This window comes from Tympanuchus pallidicinctus, unplaced genomic scaffold, assembly GCF_026119805.1.
Source record: "Tympanuchus pallidicinctus isolate F22 unplaced genomic scaffold, pur_lepc_1.0 scaffold6, whole genome shotgun sequence".
Taxonomy (NCBI): Eukaryota; Metazoa; Chordata; class Aves; order Galliformes; family Phasianidae; genus Tympanuchus; species Tympanuchus pallidicinctus.
This window is the reverse complement of record NW_026294780.1, coordinates 42,285,067-42,307,024: the sequence shown is the minus strand read 5'-3', so window position 1 is coordinate 42,307,024 and position 21,958 is coordinate 42,285,067. Positions and strand designations below refer to the sequence as shown.

General features: G+C 39.7%; 1 protein-coding gene across 9 annotated transcripts in view; it reads left to right on the top strand.

The window, feature by feature from the left end:
• The window catches only part of ENOX1 (ecto-NOX disulfide-thiol exchanger 1), a 365,454-nt gene that overhangs the window by 322,822 nt on the left and 20,674 nt on the right, over positions 1 to 21,958 (top strand). For 8 of the 9 annotated variants that reach the window (XM_052664568.1, XM_052664573.1, XM_052664572.1 and 5 more), the window contains 3 exons: positions 1,296 to 1,480; positions 18,243 to 18,350; positions 21,616 to 21,672. In XM_052664568.1, the coding sequence (XP_052520528.1) occupies positions 1,296 to 1,480; positions 18,243 to 18,350; positions 21,616 to 21,672 (350 nt within the window). The remainder of the gene's footprint in view (positions 1 to 1,295; positions 1,481 to 18,242; positions 18,351 to 21,615; positions 21,673 to 21,958) is intronic. The other variant, XM_052664577.1, reaches the window with a different exon arrangement.

Here is a 21,958-nt window from a genome sequence, read left to right as displayed (position 1 = left end):
CCAAAGACAGAACATTTCTACAGATAATGAAACACTGTGACATCTAAATGCTGCTCTAGTCAAGTGAGGCCTAACATTAAATGGAGTCAATACTATTTCTGATAATTTGGAGATTAACCATATTGCTATTGTAGGTGGGCAAGAAAGAATTCTGTACTATCAAGCCTGAAATCATTTAATCAGGAATGTAAATCAGTTATGTGCTTCAGTTACCAAATGTTGATAGAATTGGCTATGGTAGATTGTTGTTTTTTAATTACAGCTGCCCTGTAATGTTGCTGTGTTCCAAGGTTCCAAGAAGGAAAATAGTGTGGTATGATGGTCTGATATGCCAAATGGCCACTCACACTGCCAATATGTAAATGCTACCAGGGGTGAGTTCTCCTATAGGATGAAAATGACATCCCTAAAGCAATGAATGCCATACTTCCCTATATGTATTTACGTTTAGATAATTTATTTAAATAATGTTCCTGCTACATGCTTTATAGCCCTCTGCCTTTTGCAACACAAATTTTAGCTTATATTGCAGACAGTGCAAGTCATTTGGCAAATGTAATTTCCATCCCTGCATACTAATCGATTTCTTCACAAACACCTGCTATCAGTTATGATAATAAAAATGCCATTCTAAATTGAAAAGGGGCCAAATGGAGCTTCCTAAGGAAATGACTTAAGTGTCTTTCAATGCCTTTAATGTAGTAATGTTCTTGTAGTGCCAACACTTTTTCAAAGCATTTGCATTTTATATAATTTTGCTCTGTAACATCTTTTTTTTTTGTCTAAATGGATTCTCATAACCATTGCTATGAAGCAGTTCATAGGGTGATTGGAGAGGAATTTCCATGTTTCTTCTCCTATGGGATTAAATCCAGACAACCTGACATAGTCTAAGTTCCTTTGCACAGATCTGATTGGATTTGCACTAGACTAATTATTAAATGATTGTACCAGATCCCGTAACACCAGTGGGCAAATGTTGCAAAGTTGGGAAGTGTTTTGCCTTTGGATGCCAGTTTCTTCCCCAAATATAAGCCTAAATTTAGCAGCTAGATTGCAAGTAGCATTTGAATTATCCAGGGTTGCTTTATGGATCCTTCCATCCCATGAAATAACTTCCCAGTGACAGCCTTTGCCAGAGTCTAATCGTTTTCATCTCTGCTAGGTCTTGCCTCAGCTCTGAAATGTCTCACTAGCTTTCAGCTCTACTGTCACCTTCCCCGACAATATTCTCCACATTATTTCTAAGGAAGCAATCAACTTACTGATTTATTCTCATTTTCATTTTCTCTCAGCTCTAGCAGCCCAAGCATATGCGCTTAAGGAAGAAAATGATAGTCTTCGATGGCAACTGGATGCTTATAGAAATGAAGTGGAGCTTCTGAAGCAAGAGAAAGGACAGCTCTTTCGAACAGAAGAAAGCCTTACAAAGGATCAGCAGCTGCAGTTCCTACAGCAGACGATGCAAGGCATGCAGCAGGTATTGCCATGGAAGAAAAAACAGGTCTTCTCTTTTAGGAAAATGCTACCGAGGATCTGTGCTGTATGCAGGGCTATTAGTCACGAATCACTATATTGATTTCTTTTCAAAATCAAAACCTTGCTGATTTTAGGTATGGAGGGAAGGGGAGGAGAGACTGGGGACATTTTTAGGGACAGTCATTTTAGGAATACCTAAATGGCAAACCCACTGATCATTTTCAAGAAAGCTTCCTATGCATGTTGTAGTTAGGAGCAAATCACTTTGGTACATCCTCTATTTTTCTTCTCATTTAATCCAATGAGCTTTAATTCTGCACAGGAGCTTTTTTTCAGCATAGCATAGTGGTACCTTCATTTGCATTTGTTCTGCATCTTTAGATGCATCTCCACTTCATAGCTTTGTCTTTTCTTCTCCTGACTCTCCTTTGAGGATCTCCAGTTTGTCCAGATTGCACTCCTGCAAATTTGCAAATGGACATTAACACCAGTATTATCTTCCAAGATTTTATTATTTTTTCTGATCCTTGAATGTAATGTTCCCATTCAGGCAATTTTTTAAACGGTTCAGTGCAGCAACAAAGCTGATAACCAGTAAGCCGTTAACTGCCGTGTGTCCCTTTAGAAGAGGTTCAGGTTTCTATATGCATTATCCTGTATTTGACAGTGTGCTCCTGATATTGAGCAGGTCAGGTCTTGTCTACCATGTCTAGACCTGTTCCCCCTGCTTTCTCTCAGATGTACATTAATACATAAGCACTTTTTGCTCAACATGCATGTATCACTTCTTTCCTGAAAAGACACATACATTTCGATGCTACGCAACAGAGAGCGAGGGCAGTAGCTCACCATGACACTGGCTTGGGTTCCCAACTGTACTTACCCCTCCAGTGAAGAAAGGCTGAGAGAATTGAGGTTGTTCAGTCTGAAGAAGGAAAAGCTCTGGGAATACTTTGTTGTAGTTTTCAGTACTTAAAGAGAGGCTCAAAAGACGTATGTATGTAGTAACAGGACAAGGAGAAATGATTTTAAAGTGAAAGAGAGTAGGTTTAGATTAGATATAAGGAAGAAATTCTTCACTATGAGAGTGGCAAGTCACTGGAACAGGATGCCCAGAGAAGCTATGGATTCTTCAATCCTAGGAGAGTTTAAGGCCAGGTTGGATGGAGCTTCGAGTAACCTAATCCAGTGGAAGATGTCCCAGCCCACAGCAGGGAGTTTGAATTAGATGAGTTTTAAGGTCCTTTCCAACACAAGCCAATCTGTGATGCTGTGATGCTACAATTTAGAATAGAGCTGCTCTGCTATGTCACTGCAGAGGTTAATTTGGCCTGGTTCATGAATGCCCTGAAGCGACACATGTCCTCCTCAATCACTCATGGTTATTAGATTCCAAAAGGGAACAAGTTGTACCCACTTCCAGATTGTACTAAGCTGGTTTATATGACAAAACTCCACAGCCAGAAGATATTAACTTACATATGAGCTGCCCGGCTGGATTAAGAATTGCATTGCTATCACAGAACATATCAAATCCAACCAGTCTACAAATCCTGCTTAACACCAAATAATGGAGCACAAGATGAGCTTAAGTACTACACACATGTTTGTATGAACATAAACCCCATCTAAGCCCTCAGAGTTTTACCAAATCAGAATGATTTATCATATGGCAGAGTAATTTGGAATGAAACAGAAAAGTCATTGATCATTCAGGAATAAAATCTTTCCTGTACTCAGGAATAAAGCCACTAATCAAAAATACTTAAGGTTTCTGTGTACTCTAGATATGCTTAAGGTCGGCTCATGATCTTCCCTTTCTCTAAATGGATGCTTAAATATCACTGTCTTTGTTAAATTTAACTGCATATATAAATATTGTTCTAAATTTCAGCCTACTGCTAATTCTCCATTAAAATTAGTGAAAAATCAGCACAAAATACTACTAAATCAAAAGACTGGAGCTCTAACACTCATTTTGCATTTTTTATCATTTCCTATCTGGGGTCTGAAAGAAGAATAATCAAGACTGGAGAATATAAATAGATTGCTATTGTAACTTCAAGAAAATGTTAATAACAAAAGCCAATAACAGAGAGTGACTTACTTATCTTTCTGTTCAACTGAGCAATGGACACTGCAGTCACTGTTCCTCTGAGTGTTTTTATGTTCATGACAGTTTTGCTGTGAGGTTGAATTTTTTTTGTTTGCCATCCAGGAGGGGGTTGAACCTACCAACTCCCAATGGGATATAATTAGAGATGGCCCAAGTAGCTCGAGAAGACATTGCAGATAATCCAGTCTGACAATACGCTGAGGAGGGCAGCAACACAGAGGCACAGGAGGTGGAGTTCAGAATATTTGGTGGGAAATAATCAGTCAATTAAGCAGCTGGATGATGGCTTTGGATTTCAATGATTAGCTGTAGTCATGACATCTCACGACCTCTGTGCTTTTCATGCAGTTCATCCATGAATATTTAGAACTAAACCTTTGATTTAGGTAGACTTTGTTTTATCTCAGCTTGGCTTTGTAAATGCTGAGGGATGACAATTTTAGCTGAAATCCATCAGTACAGCAGGTGCTCAGCATCTATGGAAATCAGACTCTCAATGAAATATTAAACACATACCCAGAACTTGAGTGGTAATAATTTAACAAGAAGACCTGTATTCTCTTTTATCCTTTTCTATATATTAAAATTAATGTCAGGCAAGGTAAACTGAGTGCCACTGAATTCCCGAATCCTACATATATGTCAGCATTAAAAAAAAGTATTTCTCCTGTCTCTTTCCTCTCTATTTCCCCACTCTTTTATATACCCTTTTTGCTTTTAACTTTGAGAACTAGAGATTAATTGATTTGAGCTGCAGTCTATAAAGCAGATTTATCTAAGAAAAAATGGATACATTTACAGAATCCAGAATTTTTTCGGTAAACATTTGGTGCCAAACGACAGCAAATAGCACAACTTCAATGTATTTTCAATGTAACTCTACCATCTGGACATTTTTCAGGATGCTTTCTCACATTTGCAGGACTGATGAAATGAATGTTTATTTTCTATTACTGCTATTGCTCCAAAGTACCGTCAGCAAAATCACATTGATGTTTGCTTATGAAATATAACTTTTGGGCAATAGTAGCAACCTCCCCATTTATTATGTCTAAAAAAGAAAATCCTTCGGACTAATGGCATTGAACTTGCGGGGTTTTGAGTCAACTTTCTCCATAAAATTGTGTCACAGTTTAATTTCATACCCGCTGTGAGATCTCAAACAAATGGAAATAATGTCTTGTATCCATGGTAACAAATGAGATATACTTTACCTGATTTTGAGATAGAAATTGAATTAACTTGTCATTGCTGCATAGGTAGCACTGTCTTCAATTTATTTCTATATGTGAACACACATACCAAGCAGATCACTTTCCAAATGGTCCCATTTTTCAGCAGTGTTTGGTATTCTGCAATACGGTCTGTGATCACAAGGAGGGATGTTATATTTTTATTTATTTTTACAATATTTCACAGCCCACTTTTAAGAAATTTTTAAATCTTGTCTCCTTTTCTGAAATGTTTTTCCAAACACATGACTATAGGTAATGTAGAAAGTAGCACCTACTGGTGTTGCTTGATGCTTGCCACTGAAAGACTCAGATTTCAGCAGATGTATAACTTGTCCAAATTTCAACCATTTGGTTTGCCATATTCTATGTGGAATAGCAAGTAGAATTCTTTTACAAAGTTCTCATGAAAATCTTTCAACCATTCTGAGAGCAGAGTGAAGGAAATGTTCTCCTTTATTATTGTCCACCAAAGAATATTCCTGAGGAACTGCACTTGTCACCTTCATGCTTTGAAACAAGGACTCAGGTTCTAACAGTGAATCACTATTGAGTCAGTGGTGTGGTTTCCACATCCTTTATAAAATCTATCTGAAGATTAAAAGCCTTTGAAAAATCTCAATGTGCCATGTATGTGATGTCAGTCGTCAGCACATATGCAAATACATTTTACATCTTTACTGGGCATCCGGAGTTGTTTGTGAACCATCTCCATAGAACAGCCACTAGTGCAATGTTTTAAACCTCAAGGTAGTCCAAAGTCTACAGAGCACCGTTCAGGTCCTGGAAATATGCTAATTCCTTTAGCATGAGTCTTTACTTGAACTAGCTAGCTCCACCATTTGGTCAGGTTTAATTGTCCAAGGTATGGTGACTTGTTTGCATAACTGTAGTAATCTGGCTTATTTTCCTATAGGCTGGTGATTTGGCACAGTGCTTCACTGCATCATGTGAATATGCCATACTAATGTTTTTTCCTCTCACAGCCCCTTGAGCTTGATACAGTACAGGCTGATGTAAATTCCTGTAAGCAAGGCCATTATCCAGAAATCCCATTTAAACCATTCTCCCACCTATGTTTTCTCCAGGAAATGTACCCTAGTGCCTACAGTTCTTCTGGTGCCCATGCTGAGTTGTGCCTGGGACATTTAAGAGCCACCTCATTGCCCAGGTTCCCCAAGGGGCCTTTTTCATTATCTGGGCTGAGGTTCATGCTCCTAACATACAGTGACAGCACAGGCTCCCCTTCATTGGTGGTGATGCATTAAAATCTAGCCACAGGGTTATTGCATTAGCGGGGGATGTGTGGGAGTGCCTCACTTAAAATCATTGCTTGAGGTGAAAAGCAGGAACAATAGGAATAGTCGTGGGTGGTAAGCATAGGGCTGACATGAAGGCTGAGGCACTGCTGCCACTGTGTCGACTGTTAGCTCTGGATGTCTCAGCAGGAGGATGAACACATTCTGACCCTGTTAATGACCCACATGGGTGCCACTCTGCTGCAGCATGATGAAAGTCCTCTTTTGTCTTGTCTTCTTTTTTCCTTTCTTTCTTTCTTTTTTTTTTTTTTTCCCCAAACAGTATCAAATTAACTCAAACAGCAATACAGATTCCAAACTTGAGTGCTCAGAAGGCAGGAACTGCCAGAACTACAGACTCTGTATTTTGCTTTCTGCGCCTCAGGGACCTTTCCCTGTTCAGCGCTGCAGACAGGGAGTGCACAGTTAATTATCACCTATTCAATACGTTCCTGGCCTTGTTGTTCAATATGCAACACAGAGCCTTTCTGCGACGCCACATTACTCATGACATTTCCTACTGAGAACTAGCTTTTGCAGTTTACCAGTCATTTAGCGTGAAAAATAAATAGCACATGCATCTGAAATTACTCGTCTGATCTTAAAAGGGCTCTTGATAAATGCCAGATGACCAGAACTCATTTCAAGCTCATCCAGGGAAGAGCATTTCACTTTCTGATGTGCCTCGCAGCAGTGGTCAGGAGGGTGAGAATTGGTGTTGGAGAACGTTGTAGATCCCTCTGTATGTTCACTGCTCCCTTGGGGACAAGAACAGCCATTGTGAATTGGATTTGGGCCCTAATCAAGATGGCACAAGGGTCCTGGCTCCGTCAGCTTTTTATGTAAGACAGTATATATATATAGTGTTGGTCTCACTGTGCTGACATTGAAATGAGTTGGTCTTCTGCCATTAGCAGCCGCTGTAGCAGAGCTATCCATCTTCAGATCTCCTCACTTAACAGGAAGACTTTTTTTCCCATTTGAGAATATTCCTCAGATCCTTCCTAGCTTATTCTGTCTGACAAGAAGTTTTTTCTCACACAATTTCTGGAAGAATCTACTCTTTCCATGGTCTATTCTCCTTCAATAAGATCAGAAGAAAAAGCATATTTCTGTCTAAGAAGGCTAAGTAATAAGTAGTATGGGACATCATGAGAGACTTTTCCACCATCTATCAAATTTCTTTAAGCCTCCGCTGGCATTTAGGTCTGCAGCTCTCAGATTTTTCACAGATGTTTGGTTGTTCCCTTCTCTCACTTGGAAACTTTGTGAAATGTCAGAAGTCACAGGTACATTTGTTGTTGGCTGAAAACGGCCAAATCCAGTGCCATGTCAGTACCATGATCATCATTTACCCTTAAATATACAGGTTCTAGTATCAATTTAGTGCTGAGATTAACATCGTTTTCAAATAGATGGAGCATTTTATGGATATATGTATTAATATACCATAAAGGCAGGGAAGTTTTGTAGTCTTTTATATCCACCTAACTTTGCACACCAAATATCTATTCAGCACATAATCCAGCCACTTACACACAACCATAACCTGCTTTTTCACGAAATGCAGTACTAAAGAGAAGAGTAAATAAAAGAGATAAAAAACATTACTCCTTGGATTTGCTTTTTACCTGCTGAATAAATAGACCAGAATAATTAAGTTGGAAATGTTTTTATTACTCTACTTAGTATGAATTCTAATTAGATTTTCCTATTTTCCTAGAAAAGCAGCACTAAGGTAATAATTGCAATATTGATCTTTATTTATAAATTTATGGGGAATGGATACAAGATAAGAGCAAGGAACAGGACCGAATGTTCTCTTACAGGCCAGTCCCTTCTTCTCTTGCCCTGTTGTTGTTGTTTGGAACCTGGTAAGAAATATGTTTGTTTCCAGGATGGAGAGAATTTTTCTCATAAGTATTCTTTCTATTCTCTAGTACTTTTCTGGGATCTGTACAGTACTGTCCAGTACAGCATATCCAAACTTCCAGAAAATACTTACTCTTTCTGATTCTATAAAAGAAATAAATAAATAAATAAAAAGAGCAGCTGGCAATTAAGTACTAATTGTTTCCCATATTTCAGACAAGTCAGAAGATTTGTCCTTTGTTTTTAACAACCTTTCCTTACTAAAAGTACTGTTTTGATTTCCCATTTCTGTGACCACTACTTCAACAGTTTCTGAGGAAGTGTAAACAAGGGACCACAGATTCTCTAAGCACCACATTCTTGATTGCTGTTATAGTGGTGAAATAATGGAGGGAAGCATATTTTTTCCTGCTGCTAATGGTAAAGCTGAAGCGAGATTGGCAGGAAGAAAAAACACTTTTGAGAGAAATAATCTGGTGCACATTTGATTGAAAATATGAAAGAAGTCAACTAGTATCTTCATTAGCACACTAGTGTAGTCTAGTGGCAATGACATACAGGTCTCATAAGTTGTAGTAATCTTAAGTGAATTATTTAAAAGATCCTAAAATCCAAGCATCAGCTTCCTGATTACATAGCTTCCAAAAGCATTTGATGCTTTCGTTATAAGGAACTCTGCTTCTTCTGCAAGGAACTATGTTTAAATGGCAATAACACTGGGCAAATTGATTCTTTTCCCTAATGTCATTTGTCCTTCTAGTTAAAGTGTGTCGTGTCTTTTTGTTCTCCTTTAAAATGAATGTTTTTTCTTGAATAGGAAAATGAAAATTAAAAAAAAAAAAATAATCTGATTTGATTTGCTAAGAAGGAGGATGCTATATCATACTCATTTGCAGTTCCATGAAAGAACAGACATGGTCATACAATTCAAGTGCCATTGCCTGGTGAAGGGGTATCCACAATAGACAGGTACAGATTGAAAAGCTGGAGAAGAAAAGGTTGCTGTGAATGGATGATTGTGTCTTCTTTTGACTGTGCATCATGCCAGGTGCCAGCTGTTTGCCTTGTGGGACAAATATGAGGGCAGAGGGAACCTGACACTCAACTAGGATCAGCTCTCTTCCTTTGATCAGGATCAGAACAAACTCTAATGCAATCTGCTCATACATCCATTGCTAGCAAAAGCCAAGGGCTACATAACACGTCAGTGACCTCATTTAGCAAAGATAGGAGGGGACTTTATTGGTGAGGTGCAATTGGCTTGGGCCAAACTTCTCCCCTCCACAGTGCATCATGAAAATAAAGACCTTGTGCAATCCACTCTAAAAGGCAGATCCTAGAGAGGGATTCCTGCTGCTAGCACAAAGAATCTGTAAACTGGGAGGATTTCACTTCTGGTAGGAAGGTTGGTCCTGTAAGGACCTAAGGACTTCACCCTTTTCATTTGATGTAACAGTTCATAGCAGACTTAAGAGATTGTTTGTCTTTCTTGGCTGGAGTAAAAGAAACTCCTAAATACTGGTTGACAAAGAAAGCTGTAGGTTGTCTGTTAAGCTGTTCTTTGCTCTATCCATGTTCTCCTTCCATGTGATCCACAGTCCCAGACACAGTAGTTAGCATGGCTGAATTACTCTGCATCATGGAAACAAAAGAAATTGAGATTTAATTATCTGATATCTATTATGTATTCTCTAGAATCATACAATAATAGAAGTAATAAGGAACCTCCAGAGATCACATGCTCAAAGCAGAATCAGCTCTGGAATTGTTTTGCTAGGGGCCTAGTCTGGCTGTTTTCACAGTTTCTCCAAGGATGGAGAGTCAGCAGCTTCTCTGAACTCTTTTTCCAATTACTGGCTACTCTAATTGTGAGATGTAATAGAAGTGTTACTTGATGTGTCTATTAGCTCTCAATCCTCACTTTAGAAGATCCTGACTCCATCTTCTGCATAACGTCTTTTTAGTTACAATTCCATATGTCTGTTTTCTCACTTGACATATTTCAGTCCTGCCTACTCCTGTGCTTGGTGCTATGAAGCTATAGGACCTCTGTGGTCAATCTAATAGCAGGAAAAGGGAGCACGACAAACATCTCTGCAAGGAAGTGGCAGGACAGTGTTCTTCATTATTACCATGATACATATACACTCTTCAGGTGCGTGCCTTGCTTCCCAACCCCTCACAAGGTGGTTAACCCACAGAGTTAACGTGCTCAAGATGTTCTTTTCCTCTGGTCAGAAGCAGGAAAGCTAACTCTGCAGGTAAATTCCCTAAACAAGCTGGAGCTGAGCTGCTGATCCACATGGAGCTCTCACCAGCTCAGGACTGGGCCTCTTATCATTGCAAACCCCATGAGCCATCCAAACAATCATATCCTTCTAATTACTGTGATATTGACAGTCCCTGAGAGAAAGGAATGATGACAAGCATTGCTCTATTACGCTGTGTTGCCCTTTTCTCCCTTAAAAAAATATCCACAACCATGCTCTTTATTTTAATAATGCCTTGTCATACATCAGTATGGCACGTGTGTCACCCTTATTGCTGCAACATGGCTAACTTCCTCGAGGGCTCATTTCTAAAGCTTCTTTGACTTGTCTTTCACATTCCCCTGTTTCCTTGGTGATTTGTCTGGCCTCATCAGCGTCTTGTTACTAATGCGTATTTGCTCAGCTGGGAAGTTACTTTCTCATTATTCAAGCCTGCCATGTGCTGGGCATTTGTGATATGAAATCTTGTCTGTCTTAGCAATAGACACAAACGCCCTTCCATCCTGTCCACTGGCAGAGCGATATGTATTTTTATTTTGCAATTGATCGTGTGCCTGAGATTTCATTTTGATTCATTATTTCTTTTCCTTCCATCTAAGGAGGACTCTGCCAAGAAATATTTATAATCGTTCCCCTCTTTTCTGTGAACAGCCTGCAAGACTTTTGAAACACTTTTTTTTCCTTGCTTTTCCTTGCTGATTTTTGTCCTTTTCCATCTGGCCAACTCTCTTTTTATTTTTAATTTTTTTCCTATAAAACAAAGTTGGAATTGCCAGCATAAAGCTTTCTTTGGGAAGAGAAAGGAAAAAGAATAACACCTCAGAAATGGGCAATGTAAGTGGGTACTTTAAGTTATCTCTGCAGCCCTTTCAGTGCCTATGATTTCATACTTCTTAGGTCTCCAGTTCTGGTGCACCATAGGGAAAATGGCTGCACTTTTGTTCAGGTTACAACTTGCTTTGTTTTGGTTACTTTTTAATTTACAAGCCTTAGTGTCTTGAGAACTGAAAAAAAGTAACCTTGGATGGAATTCAGCCTGCCTTTCTGAGGCACCTGACTTTTGCTTTCATTTTAGGCACCCAGTAAACCAGAGTTCCCCATTTTTCATGTACAGGAATGTAAATAAATCCTTCATCGGTTGTAAGTGGAAAATAATATTTTGCCCCCTAATATCATATAGATAACATATAGAGTTCAGTTGCCTGTGTTCACTACATGTCGAAGCTGTCTATTCAACTAAGCACAGTTAAAGTATGTAACATCATCTTTTCTTGGCTGATATTCTCATTTCAAATGAGTTTGCCACTCAGAGAGTGGCACGAGAGATCATGAGATCTTTTCTGGTCACTCTGCAGTTACTCCAGAAACTGGAGGATGAGTCCACTTGTGGCCGAATGGGCTGGGTTTGCTGAAACTGCCTGTTCCCCTGTGATCAGAGGAAATGCTCCTACCTCAGAGAAACCCTTTTGTCTGAACTTCTTCACTTCCTTTGCTCCCTGCTCATATTTATTTTCAGGCAACTGGAGAACAAAAAAAATAGCAAAAATAGGACCATTCAGCAGTGTAACTGCTAAACTTGTGGCAAACACTAGTTTTCCTTTTTCGTTATTCTGTCAGCCTTCTAGTATCCTAAGTATTGCCTCAGGCCTTGTGGTCTCTTCTGATCTGCCTCCCTTTTCTTAGCACTGATGGTTTTGTTCAGGCAACCATGCTCTCCTTCTGAGAGCCTTTGTCTTGCTAGGCTATATGTATGCCTACCTTACTAGATATGTCCATAATTCATATTTAAATGTACATAAGTAACTCTGCCTTCCGGGGAGAAAGGAAGAAATGTGGGCTGAGAAGTGAAGAGTAAAAAGAAGGCATGTTTCATGATACAACAGCAAGCTATTACTTTCCCTTTAGGACTTCTCATATATTTCAAGGCACTGTGTGTTGTTCAGTTGTTAGCATTCTTGGCCATGCTGGCACCACACTGTACACAGTCTGAGTAATTCAATGGCTTGAAAAAGTAATTGAGATGGCTTCAATAATGCCATCTATATTTAATGTTTCAGAAGCTGTGAAGATTGGTTTAAGATGGTAATTTTCTGTCTGAGCTTTCAAGATCTATGCCACATGGACAGCACTGAACTGCTGCTGATAGAGATTCATCATTGGAGGTGGGAACGTGTGGAAAAAATAATAAAAAAAATAATTAAAAAAAAACACACACACACTTCCCTCTCATATAAATAAATCAGCTACTCACATATGTACAAGGAGGAATTTGGTTCTCATGAATGAAGCAAGCTTAGCACTGAAGAGCTTCAGAACTTCGGAAGCAGCTTCAGAACTGCCATGGGAAACAGGCATGCTGCCTTGCATTTTTTTTTCTTCCCCAAAATGCATTTCTTGGCATCTGGAGAGACAACCATGAAATTAATTCTTTCTCCTTTTCTGTCTCTTCTCTGGCAATGCCATTGATGGGACACAGGTGATATGTATCTGTCTGATCTGGACCTACTTCAGGGCTTCATTTCTTTGGGACAGCCCAGCAGCCACAATGACAAATAGCTATGTTTGCACATAAGCTGTGCTTCCAAAACCAGTGCTGGTGGAGCTCTAGACTTTGTGGGATGCTTCCCTCTGGAATACTCAGAACTGGTTCCCTGAAACTTCATCAGCGGCACACGATGTTTTCCAGACTTTTTCTATTCATCAGTTAGCCCTGGATATCTTTCCAAGCTGATATCAGGAGTAGAGTTCTCCCCTTCTTCTTACCATTTTACCCAGGAAAGATCTTTCTACAGCATGACGCTGGACATTTCCCAGCCTTCCTCAAAAATCTCGTATCAACGCATCCTATATCAAGTTTTCCTTGTGTCAGGTTCTGTGAGAGTTATCTGCTCTTTCTGCTGGTAGCCTCTCCTTTGCCTTTGACAGATGGCTGCAGCTACCTTCTCCCCTTCCCAGGAAGAGAAGAGGGTAGTTCTGCATCAAGAATAATACTTCTGGATGCCGTGCTTTTCTGGCTCCTGACACTACGACTTTGGCTCAGGGAAGAGACCGTTGCATAATCATACAGTAATAGCATGGCTTGGATGGGAAATGACCTTAAAGACCAACCCCTGCTGTGGGCAGGATTACAGTGTATTAGGTTGTCTAGGGCCTCATCCAACCTGACCTTGAACATCTCCATATTGGGTGGAACAGAGGACTCTCAGAAACCCAAATTGTCACTCTGTGTTGAGGACTACCGCTTTGGGAGATAACAGATAAATAAGCCAGATATTTCATGGCTGCTTGGCAAGAAGTCAGTCCTTTACCTGAGAAAATGGGGGAATTGCTGACTGAATGACATGGCTGTGCCACCAAGTTGATGACATCAGGGCTCAAGGAAATGGCCGGAGAGGTGAAACAGGATTGAAGTAAGGATTATTTTGATAGCTGTGTTGGCAGAAGCTCTGAAGCAAGCCAGCAGGACACAACAGGTGGAAAGTGGGAAAGCAAATGTGTGGGTGGGTGGGCACTGGAGGAAGCTCCGGTGGGAGAGCTGGAAGAGGCAGTGAAATAGATGGAACAAGATCAGACAGCATGAAAAGCAAAATAAAGGAGAACATTTTTTTTTTATTTTAATTGATCGCAGTATGCACTTGCAAGGAAACTGAAGGGCAAAAACATATTTTTATAGGATCAATTTTTAATAAGCACATTTATGTGGGAAAAAAATAATTCTGAATAATTAAATACCTTCATCTTGGTATCATTCATTGCAATCGTTATGGAGTGGCTGTCTGTTTACATGCAGACATGACAGCAGTCACTGTTATGAAACTTGCCTCATTCCTGCCAGTGTAACATCCTCTTTCCCTTTGCTTCTAATTTTGCCAAACCTCACGTGTTCGTGCTGAAATTTTTCAAGCTGATCATCTGTCTTGGTCTGATATTTTTTTTCAGTCAAAGCTATTTCATGATTTCCTAAATTAAGACTAGAAGGGAAAAATATGTTGTGTGGCAGTGGCAGTTATAATTCCTTTTACTTGGTGGCATCAACCACTCGGGAAAAAAAAAGCTCTGAAACTGGCCCATGTAAAATGAGCAGATTCTGCAGCTTTTAGAGATAAATGCAAGAAAGAGAAAAAGAAAAAAAGTTAAGTCCCCAGGGAATGATTACAAGACTTAAACAATTCTGGTGTCACTCGGGGCTGGATGGGAAGATCCCAGTTCTGTGAATGAAAACCCTTACAAGTGACTGGGAATATGGTACACTGGTTACAGACGTTCTGTTTTGCATCTCCATGAAATGGGAACCATTTACTGTCTTGAAAATATGAGCCAAGAGATACACAGTAAGCCCACAGTCATTGACAGTTTAAGATGACTATTAAGACTCCTGGAAAGTTTTATTTCATGTCAAGTGCTTGCAGTATGAGCTGCAAACCCATGAAAAACCTGTACAAACCAACAGCATGGGATGTTTCCTGGGATTCTTGTTCCCAGTTGGCCTGAAACCAAATGCCATGATGCTGAGTGGGGAGTATCTGTCCTTGTGCTCTCTGAGTGTGTGAAATTGCCTCAAACACAAAATAGAAAGTCAGGATCAAAGGGAGAAGGATATAATTAGACTAAAGCACAGTGGGAGATAGCAGTGGAAGATGTGAAAATAAAACAGCAGTAGTTTGTGAGCTGATCTGTGATATATAAGACTCGACTGTAGAAGAACAACAGCAGTTAGGATGAGAAATATGATTTTAGTGTTTCTGGTGAAATTATAACAAGTTCAGCCTATAAGTGAATGGGCTTTCCAGTGGCAAAGATGGACTTAAGATTATCCAGGTAGCAGTTTATATTGTTCAAAAGGACAGCTCTAGGGTTTCTTCCAGAAGCTGGAGTGAAATATCTGAATTCAGATGAAGGTTTGGTCTGGCAGGTAGTGGTATTCTTCTTGGATTGGCAAGCCTAATCACTTCCTCCAGAGGCTGTGGAGCAAAAAGGATCCCTTGTGTGGTTCTCCCTGGACTCCCTCATGCTTGTAGCACTGCACTGGTAAATGTTGTTAGTCAAATCTGACATTTCAGTGTTTTAGCTGGTTGCCTGGAGAGGCAAAAAAGGAATTCCCTTCCCAAGTATATAAACAGCTAAATGCAATTCTGGATCATGTGAGGATCACAGAATCATAGAATCCTTAGAATTGGAAGGGACCTTTAAAGACCATCTAGTCCAACTCCCCTGCAGTGAACAGGGACATGCACAGCTAGATCAAGATTCCCATGTCCTGATGCAGCCTCTCCTTGAAAATCTCCAGGGATGGGGCATGAACCCCATCTCTGGGCAGCCTTTTCCAATGCCTTTTAAGGAAAAAAGACTTTTTCCTTATATCCAACATAAATCTACCCTCTCTTTAAGCTTGAAGCCATTTCCCTTTGTTCTATCACCACAGACCATGCTAAAGAGTCTGTCCCCTTCCTCCTTTAGAGACTGAAAAGCCCCTGTCAGCTCACTTCAGAGCCTTCTCATCTCCAGGCTGAACAGTCCCAGCTCTTTCAGCCTGTCCTTGTCCATCCCTTGGATCATCTTATTCATTTTCACTTCTCCCTTTGAACTGTCAGAGACTGGCCACAAAGGTGAGACATAACTGCTCAGGGAGTGGAGATGGAGATATCAGAGATGGAGATATCTGAGATGAAGAGCAAAGACTCCTTGCTCTGTGACAATCTTTGTCCTGTCCAGCTGTATAAGGTCTAACAGATAGCAGTTGGGAAGGAGAGGACATTTCATCAGCTCCGTTTAAGTGACCTATCCTCTTGCCAAAACTTAGATGCCTCTGCTAGTGACCCTTGAAATGGCTTCTGCTGTCTTTCTGTTGTCTTGTAAACTCTTCTTCTCTTCAAAACACTGGGATAATAGAATCGATGGTTTGGGTTTGGAGGGACCTTAGAGACCATTTAATCCCAACCCACTGCCATGGTAGCACTGCCACCTATCAGCTCAAGCTGCCCAGGTCCTCATCCAAACTCACCTTGAATACCTCCAGGGATGGAGCACCCACAGCTTCTCTGAGCAGCCCATGCCAGTGGGGGAAAAAAAAAAAAGAAATACTTGAGGTGAGGGCTGTAGCAGTGCAGAGCAAAGAAGGAAAAGCTCTACTCTGCTTAATGCTGCCCAAGTTACACTTTGCCCTTCTGGCTGCCAAGACATGCTGTTGACACAGGTTTTGCTTATTGTTGACAAAAACCTCAGATGCATTTTCTTGTCAACCTGGATTATCTGGGGGAAGATGAGGTGGAGAGTGCCAGCACTTCCCTGCAGCTTCTGGAGAAATCTAGAGGGCAGGCATGAAGAAGGGACAGTGGGGAGCTGCCAAGGTGAGCCTGACACCATCTTAGCCACTGGAAAATCTTTTCTTTCTTTAGTGTAGAAATCAACTAGAACTATCCTGGGAGAAGGTTAATGATCTGTCTTAAAACATGAAATTACACAAGGTGACCAAATTGTCCCTTTGTGGCTAAAAGGTTATGAAACATCTGGAAATCTATAACTGTGCTATAGAGTTGCCTGTGTAACAGTGTATGACACCTGACAGTGCAAATGCTTTGTATCTTCTGAAATTGTAGGGAATGGTACCCAGCAGGCAAGATGAACACAAGTCTGAGGTGGTGATCAGATCCTGGTTAGGAGGACACCTAGCTGGATTGCTGAGAGTGCAAGATAAAGTCAGACATGGATTTTATGTTAGTGGCTGAATGAATCCATAAATTGGTGTTTACTTACACCAGAAATGCACTACTAATAACTCTGTTGGATCCCAAAATGTTGAGTGTTTTCAAGCAGCTCTGAAAACAATACTGGCACAGAATCCTTTCATGTCTGGGACTTTCAGTGCTGTGGAACAAGGCCAAGGGCTATTTCTACATTTATTGTCTGTAATTTAGCAAGATGCTGAACACCTGCAACATCTGTTTGAGTCAGTTACCAGTCCTAAGCACATGCATAAACTGAGCATTAGGTGCTTAGATACATGGTTAAATAAGTAAGTCTAGTTATTAAAGTAATTGCTCACTCAAGTAGTCCTTAAAAAGGAGTATAAGCAAAACAATATGTTGTCTGAGCAAATCAGAATTTCCTTCCTTGATTACTAACAGAGATCAACATAAACTCATTTCTAATCTCTTGGCTGTCTTCTCTAGCTCTTTAGCAATGTGTAACATTCATCACATTAACACAAATACATATTATTATTCCAGGATTAATTAAATCCACTGAACTGACCTGCTCTTAGCAGTTACAGAAAATCAGTGCAGAACATGGGGCTAGCCAGGACCAGGAGATGTGGACTTTCAAAGATGTCCCTACATCCTAGAACTGTCTTCCTAAATATTGGTTTTGGACATAGCTTTTTGTTTTGACATTCACATCAGCTGTCTTCTTAGCTGACATATTGATTGGAGGGAGCCAGTCTTTCTGGTCTGCTAAAATATCACAGCATTAGAAAAAAAAAAAAAAAAAGGAAAGCTTTTGTCTTCTTGGCAACTCAACGTGAAAGCTTTCCAGAATATTGCTTTGCATAGCACGAAAATGGCTTTGAGCCAATGACTAATTATATTAAAAGGCTGTGCTTTTAAATTATTTATATGCCATAGTGTTTACCCTAGTATTATTAAAACCACCGCATATACTTCTACAAATAAGATTTTGCTTCAGATGAATGTGACAGTCCCTCTGTGGGTGATATACTGTACCAGGAGTTTCTACTTTAACGTAACAAATATCTTTATATGCATTAACAGATGCACTACTTGTGAAGCACTGCTGCAGAAGGGGATGCAGATGAAAATAATTTACCTCTGGTCCATTTAGACACAGATTACGCAACAATAATAAATGTAGGAGCAAGCTGCAAAGCGTTGTTTGAAATGAGGATTTATCAAACTGAAGGTTTAATACTGCTTTGGATCCAGATAGTGCTAACCAGGACCTTCTTTTGTTTGTACAGCAATTGCTGAGCATCCAGGAAGAATTAAATAACAAAAAATCAGAGCTGGAGCAAGCCAAGGAAGAGCAAACGCATACACAAGCAATGCTTAAAGTACTGCAGGAACAGGTGAGTGCTTCTGGTGGGAGAAAAATATTGTTCTAGGCATGCTAAGGGGATGGAGGAGTCATGGCTTTGCCTCCAAAATCCATAGGTGCCTGACCACTGACTGTGCTGTAAGCAAGACACGACCTTATGTCATGTCCACGTGTCTGCTCTGATTAGCATTTGTGAAAGCAGCCAGAGCTGACAGAGAGTTTAAGGGAACAGAGTGAAAATGGACCCTTATTTTACGCCATCCAGTAGTGAATTTACATCTTGAATAGCATTTCCACTTACTTTGTTCAACATAGATGTCAGTGAAGTGTATGTTCACTCCAATAAAAAATGGAGAGTTAAATATGCCTGAAAAGCTCTTTCAACACTAGTATTAAAGACAGAGAGCTTGTCATCTCCTTTGTCACTCATGCAGATATCATGAACTTATCCTAATGGCATTAAAAATAGTAGTTCACCAATGCACTTGAAAAGCAAATAGCTGTAAATCTAGTTCTTTTTCTTAGCTTTCTTTCATACTGCGGTGTTCTGTGCCACTGAGAAGTCTGCTAATACTGTTATTGTATAAGCAAGGTAAGATGGGCAGTTCCACAGCAGAAGGAAAATCTGGAGCTGGATTTGTAAAACTGGAGATGAAGCAGTGCAGGCACTGTGTGCAGGCACGGTTTGCACAAAATGAATGTGTTGTATAAAAACCACACAGCACGGACACACTGAAATCACAGATCCCCTATGTGCTGCATAGGAACAGTCTCTGCTGTGAGATGTATTTTTGTCCTTTCTACGTGAGCTTAAAGCTAAAATATTTTGTGACTTGGTCATTATATGCAGTTTAAACACAGTGGGTTCTGAACTGCCTTGATGGCAGAGATTCAGCAGGTTCTCATGAGTAAGAGTTTTCACCATGTATGTGTGCATATGTCAAACATTTAAACATTTAATCTACATATCAGGACAAGTAAATTATGTGTATTTCAGATTCTTTTTAATGCTCATTATGAAAGCTCTGACATTGTTCCACACCTAACAATTTTCTTTGAATACATCTTACGAGCAATATATTCTGTAAACTAATAATTTACATTCTGGAAAAATATTAAAGCTTTTATTTTCAGATATACATTCTAAGCATTTATTGTTACAAAGATAACCTTCTAAATGAGAACTGATGTGTGCTAGAAAAAGCCCTAGGGAAGAATGGATTGGGTAACAACAGCATCTTTACAAACACTACTAGAATCTACTAGATCTCTTGAGCTAATTGCATCTCATTTACATTCCTACATGGCATTTGAGGTACAGCATTATAAAATGCTCCCCAAAATAATAACAAAATTGAATGGCGTTATTTTATCTTGGTAGCAATTAAATTCTGCTGAAACATTGAGGAATATCTTATAATCTGAAGCTCCAGTAGGGACCGTAGGGACCACCAGGGCAGGCTTTTAAATCTCTGCAGACTCCTACTAATTGCGAATCAAATGTGCGCTCATGCTAGGCAGACAGACGAAACTGTTGCTGGAAAAAAGGCACAATGGATCTACATTTCTCTTGAGCATTAGCTGAAATATGCCTAGGGCTAAGGCTGTAAGTAGCCAGAATTCCTAAAGAGAGCTGCACAGCCAGAGTGCTTCTCCAACAACCCTGAATCATTTCCAAAATTTTCCAGAATAGCAAGAGCCCTAGCAGTAATGACCCCCACTTGCCAAGGCCCACAGCTTTCCTTTACAAGTACCACAGCTCATCTGTGTGTTCTTCCAACAATGAGTGTTAAAAATCATATGGCAGGGTCAAGTTAACACGAACGTTTCTTTAAAAAACACACAGTGCTTTGCTCCTGCCTCGATTGCATTAATCTTTTTTCATGATATGTTTGCTAACATCTGTGTTTTCATGTCAGACATCCTGCTGACAAACGTTCTGTTTGCTTGTGCACCAGGCTGCATGACTGTAGCAAAAGGCTACAAGTGTCCTTTGTACCACTTTCTTCCCTCTCTTTCAGGACTGGTTTAGTGGCTCACACAGCCTTGCATCATGAGGTATACAACAGGTCATGGCCATTTGCCTTAATTGTCAGATTAGCAACTGTGAGAAGGGACTGATCCATGGCTAGCTTAGGTGTTGCTACCAGATAGCAAAAAGATGATAGGAGTAACATTGCAATCATACCATGGTGGTAGTTGCCCAAGGCTGCTGTGTCAGACACCTAATAAAAACATAACAATGTCCATATTCACCTGGATTTTAAGTCCTACTGCCATTCAATGTCACAACTGTATCATCAGCAGTTAAATTCATTCCAAATTCTTTGGAAAAAAAACAGATGGACACGAAGAGGAAAGATCTATTGACTGCCATTTTCCCCCTTCCCCAAGTACCTACTTTGAATTAAGCTGGAAAAAATACATCACTTTTCAAATGGTGCTGACAGCTTCCTCTAAGAGTACAAACCTCCATGGTTCACAGGCTCAGGAGAGCTGTAGGGTCTTCTCAATCACAGGATGAATGATTATATATTCACTGTGGCTCAAGACATGAGCTAGGACCCTCCTTAAATCTCTCAGGAATGACTTTTCCAATCACCCATGTAATCCCGGATTTCCCCACAAAAGCCAGTTCAGGAGGAAAAAATGCTGTGGACCAGGTCATAAATTTGAAATTGGCAGCATTTCCTCGATTCTTCTTGCCAGTGGTTAAATAAAAGAGACGTACTTCACTTCCTTTTCCATCATACCCAGGAGCCATGTCAGTTATTTATATGCATCCTCATGAAGGAAAAATACAGTCAGTAGCATTTTTTGGCATCTTAAACAGCTCAAAATATATCATTCAAAAGTAATCATTAGCAAAACACTATTTAGCTGATGGCAACTTGCAAATGTTGTAAAGTTTAAACTAATAGGGACAAGAATGGGAAATGAAATCATTTGTTATTCCTGAGAGCCAATTCTGCACACTTTTTATGCCTTGAAACTACTTTCTAATCTTATTATTTAAAAAATAATGACCCAGTCTTATTATTTTCCTTTCTTCTTCTTCTTTTTTTTTTTTTTTGGCCAACCTATCAAGCCTTAAGTATGTGGGTTTCAAAATGGTTTGAGCAAAATCTCATTAGAATTATATGCTCCATCTGTTTTTCTCACTGGAAGCTTTATAAAACACTCCTTCAAATAAATCAAAGATAACTGTGTGAAATACTCAAGTAATGTGCTTGTTTTGTTCTGTTTTGTGTTTTTTTTTGTTGTTGTTGTTTGTTTGTTTTGTTTACTCTTTGCAGTTAAAAAGCGCCAAGGAATTAGCAGAAATCAATGGGCATGATGAATCTCAGGCAAATGTAGGTACAGCTATATATGTATAGATTTAGAGATGTATATGCATGCTTATGGTCTCACATTTTTCTGTTTATGTCTTAAGCCTGATAGAATGGCTGAGTGATTTGCACATCATGTTTGAAGTGGCTGTTTTTTCCTGAAGCCACAGGTTCAAATCCCAGCAAACTTCATTTCGAGGTAGATAAATTGAGTTCCATGCAATTGACTTTGTGGGATTTATTTGAATGAGACTTTAGCAACCAATGTCCTAGTTGTTATATGTAGGTGTTAAAGATACCATGGAAACGA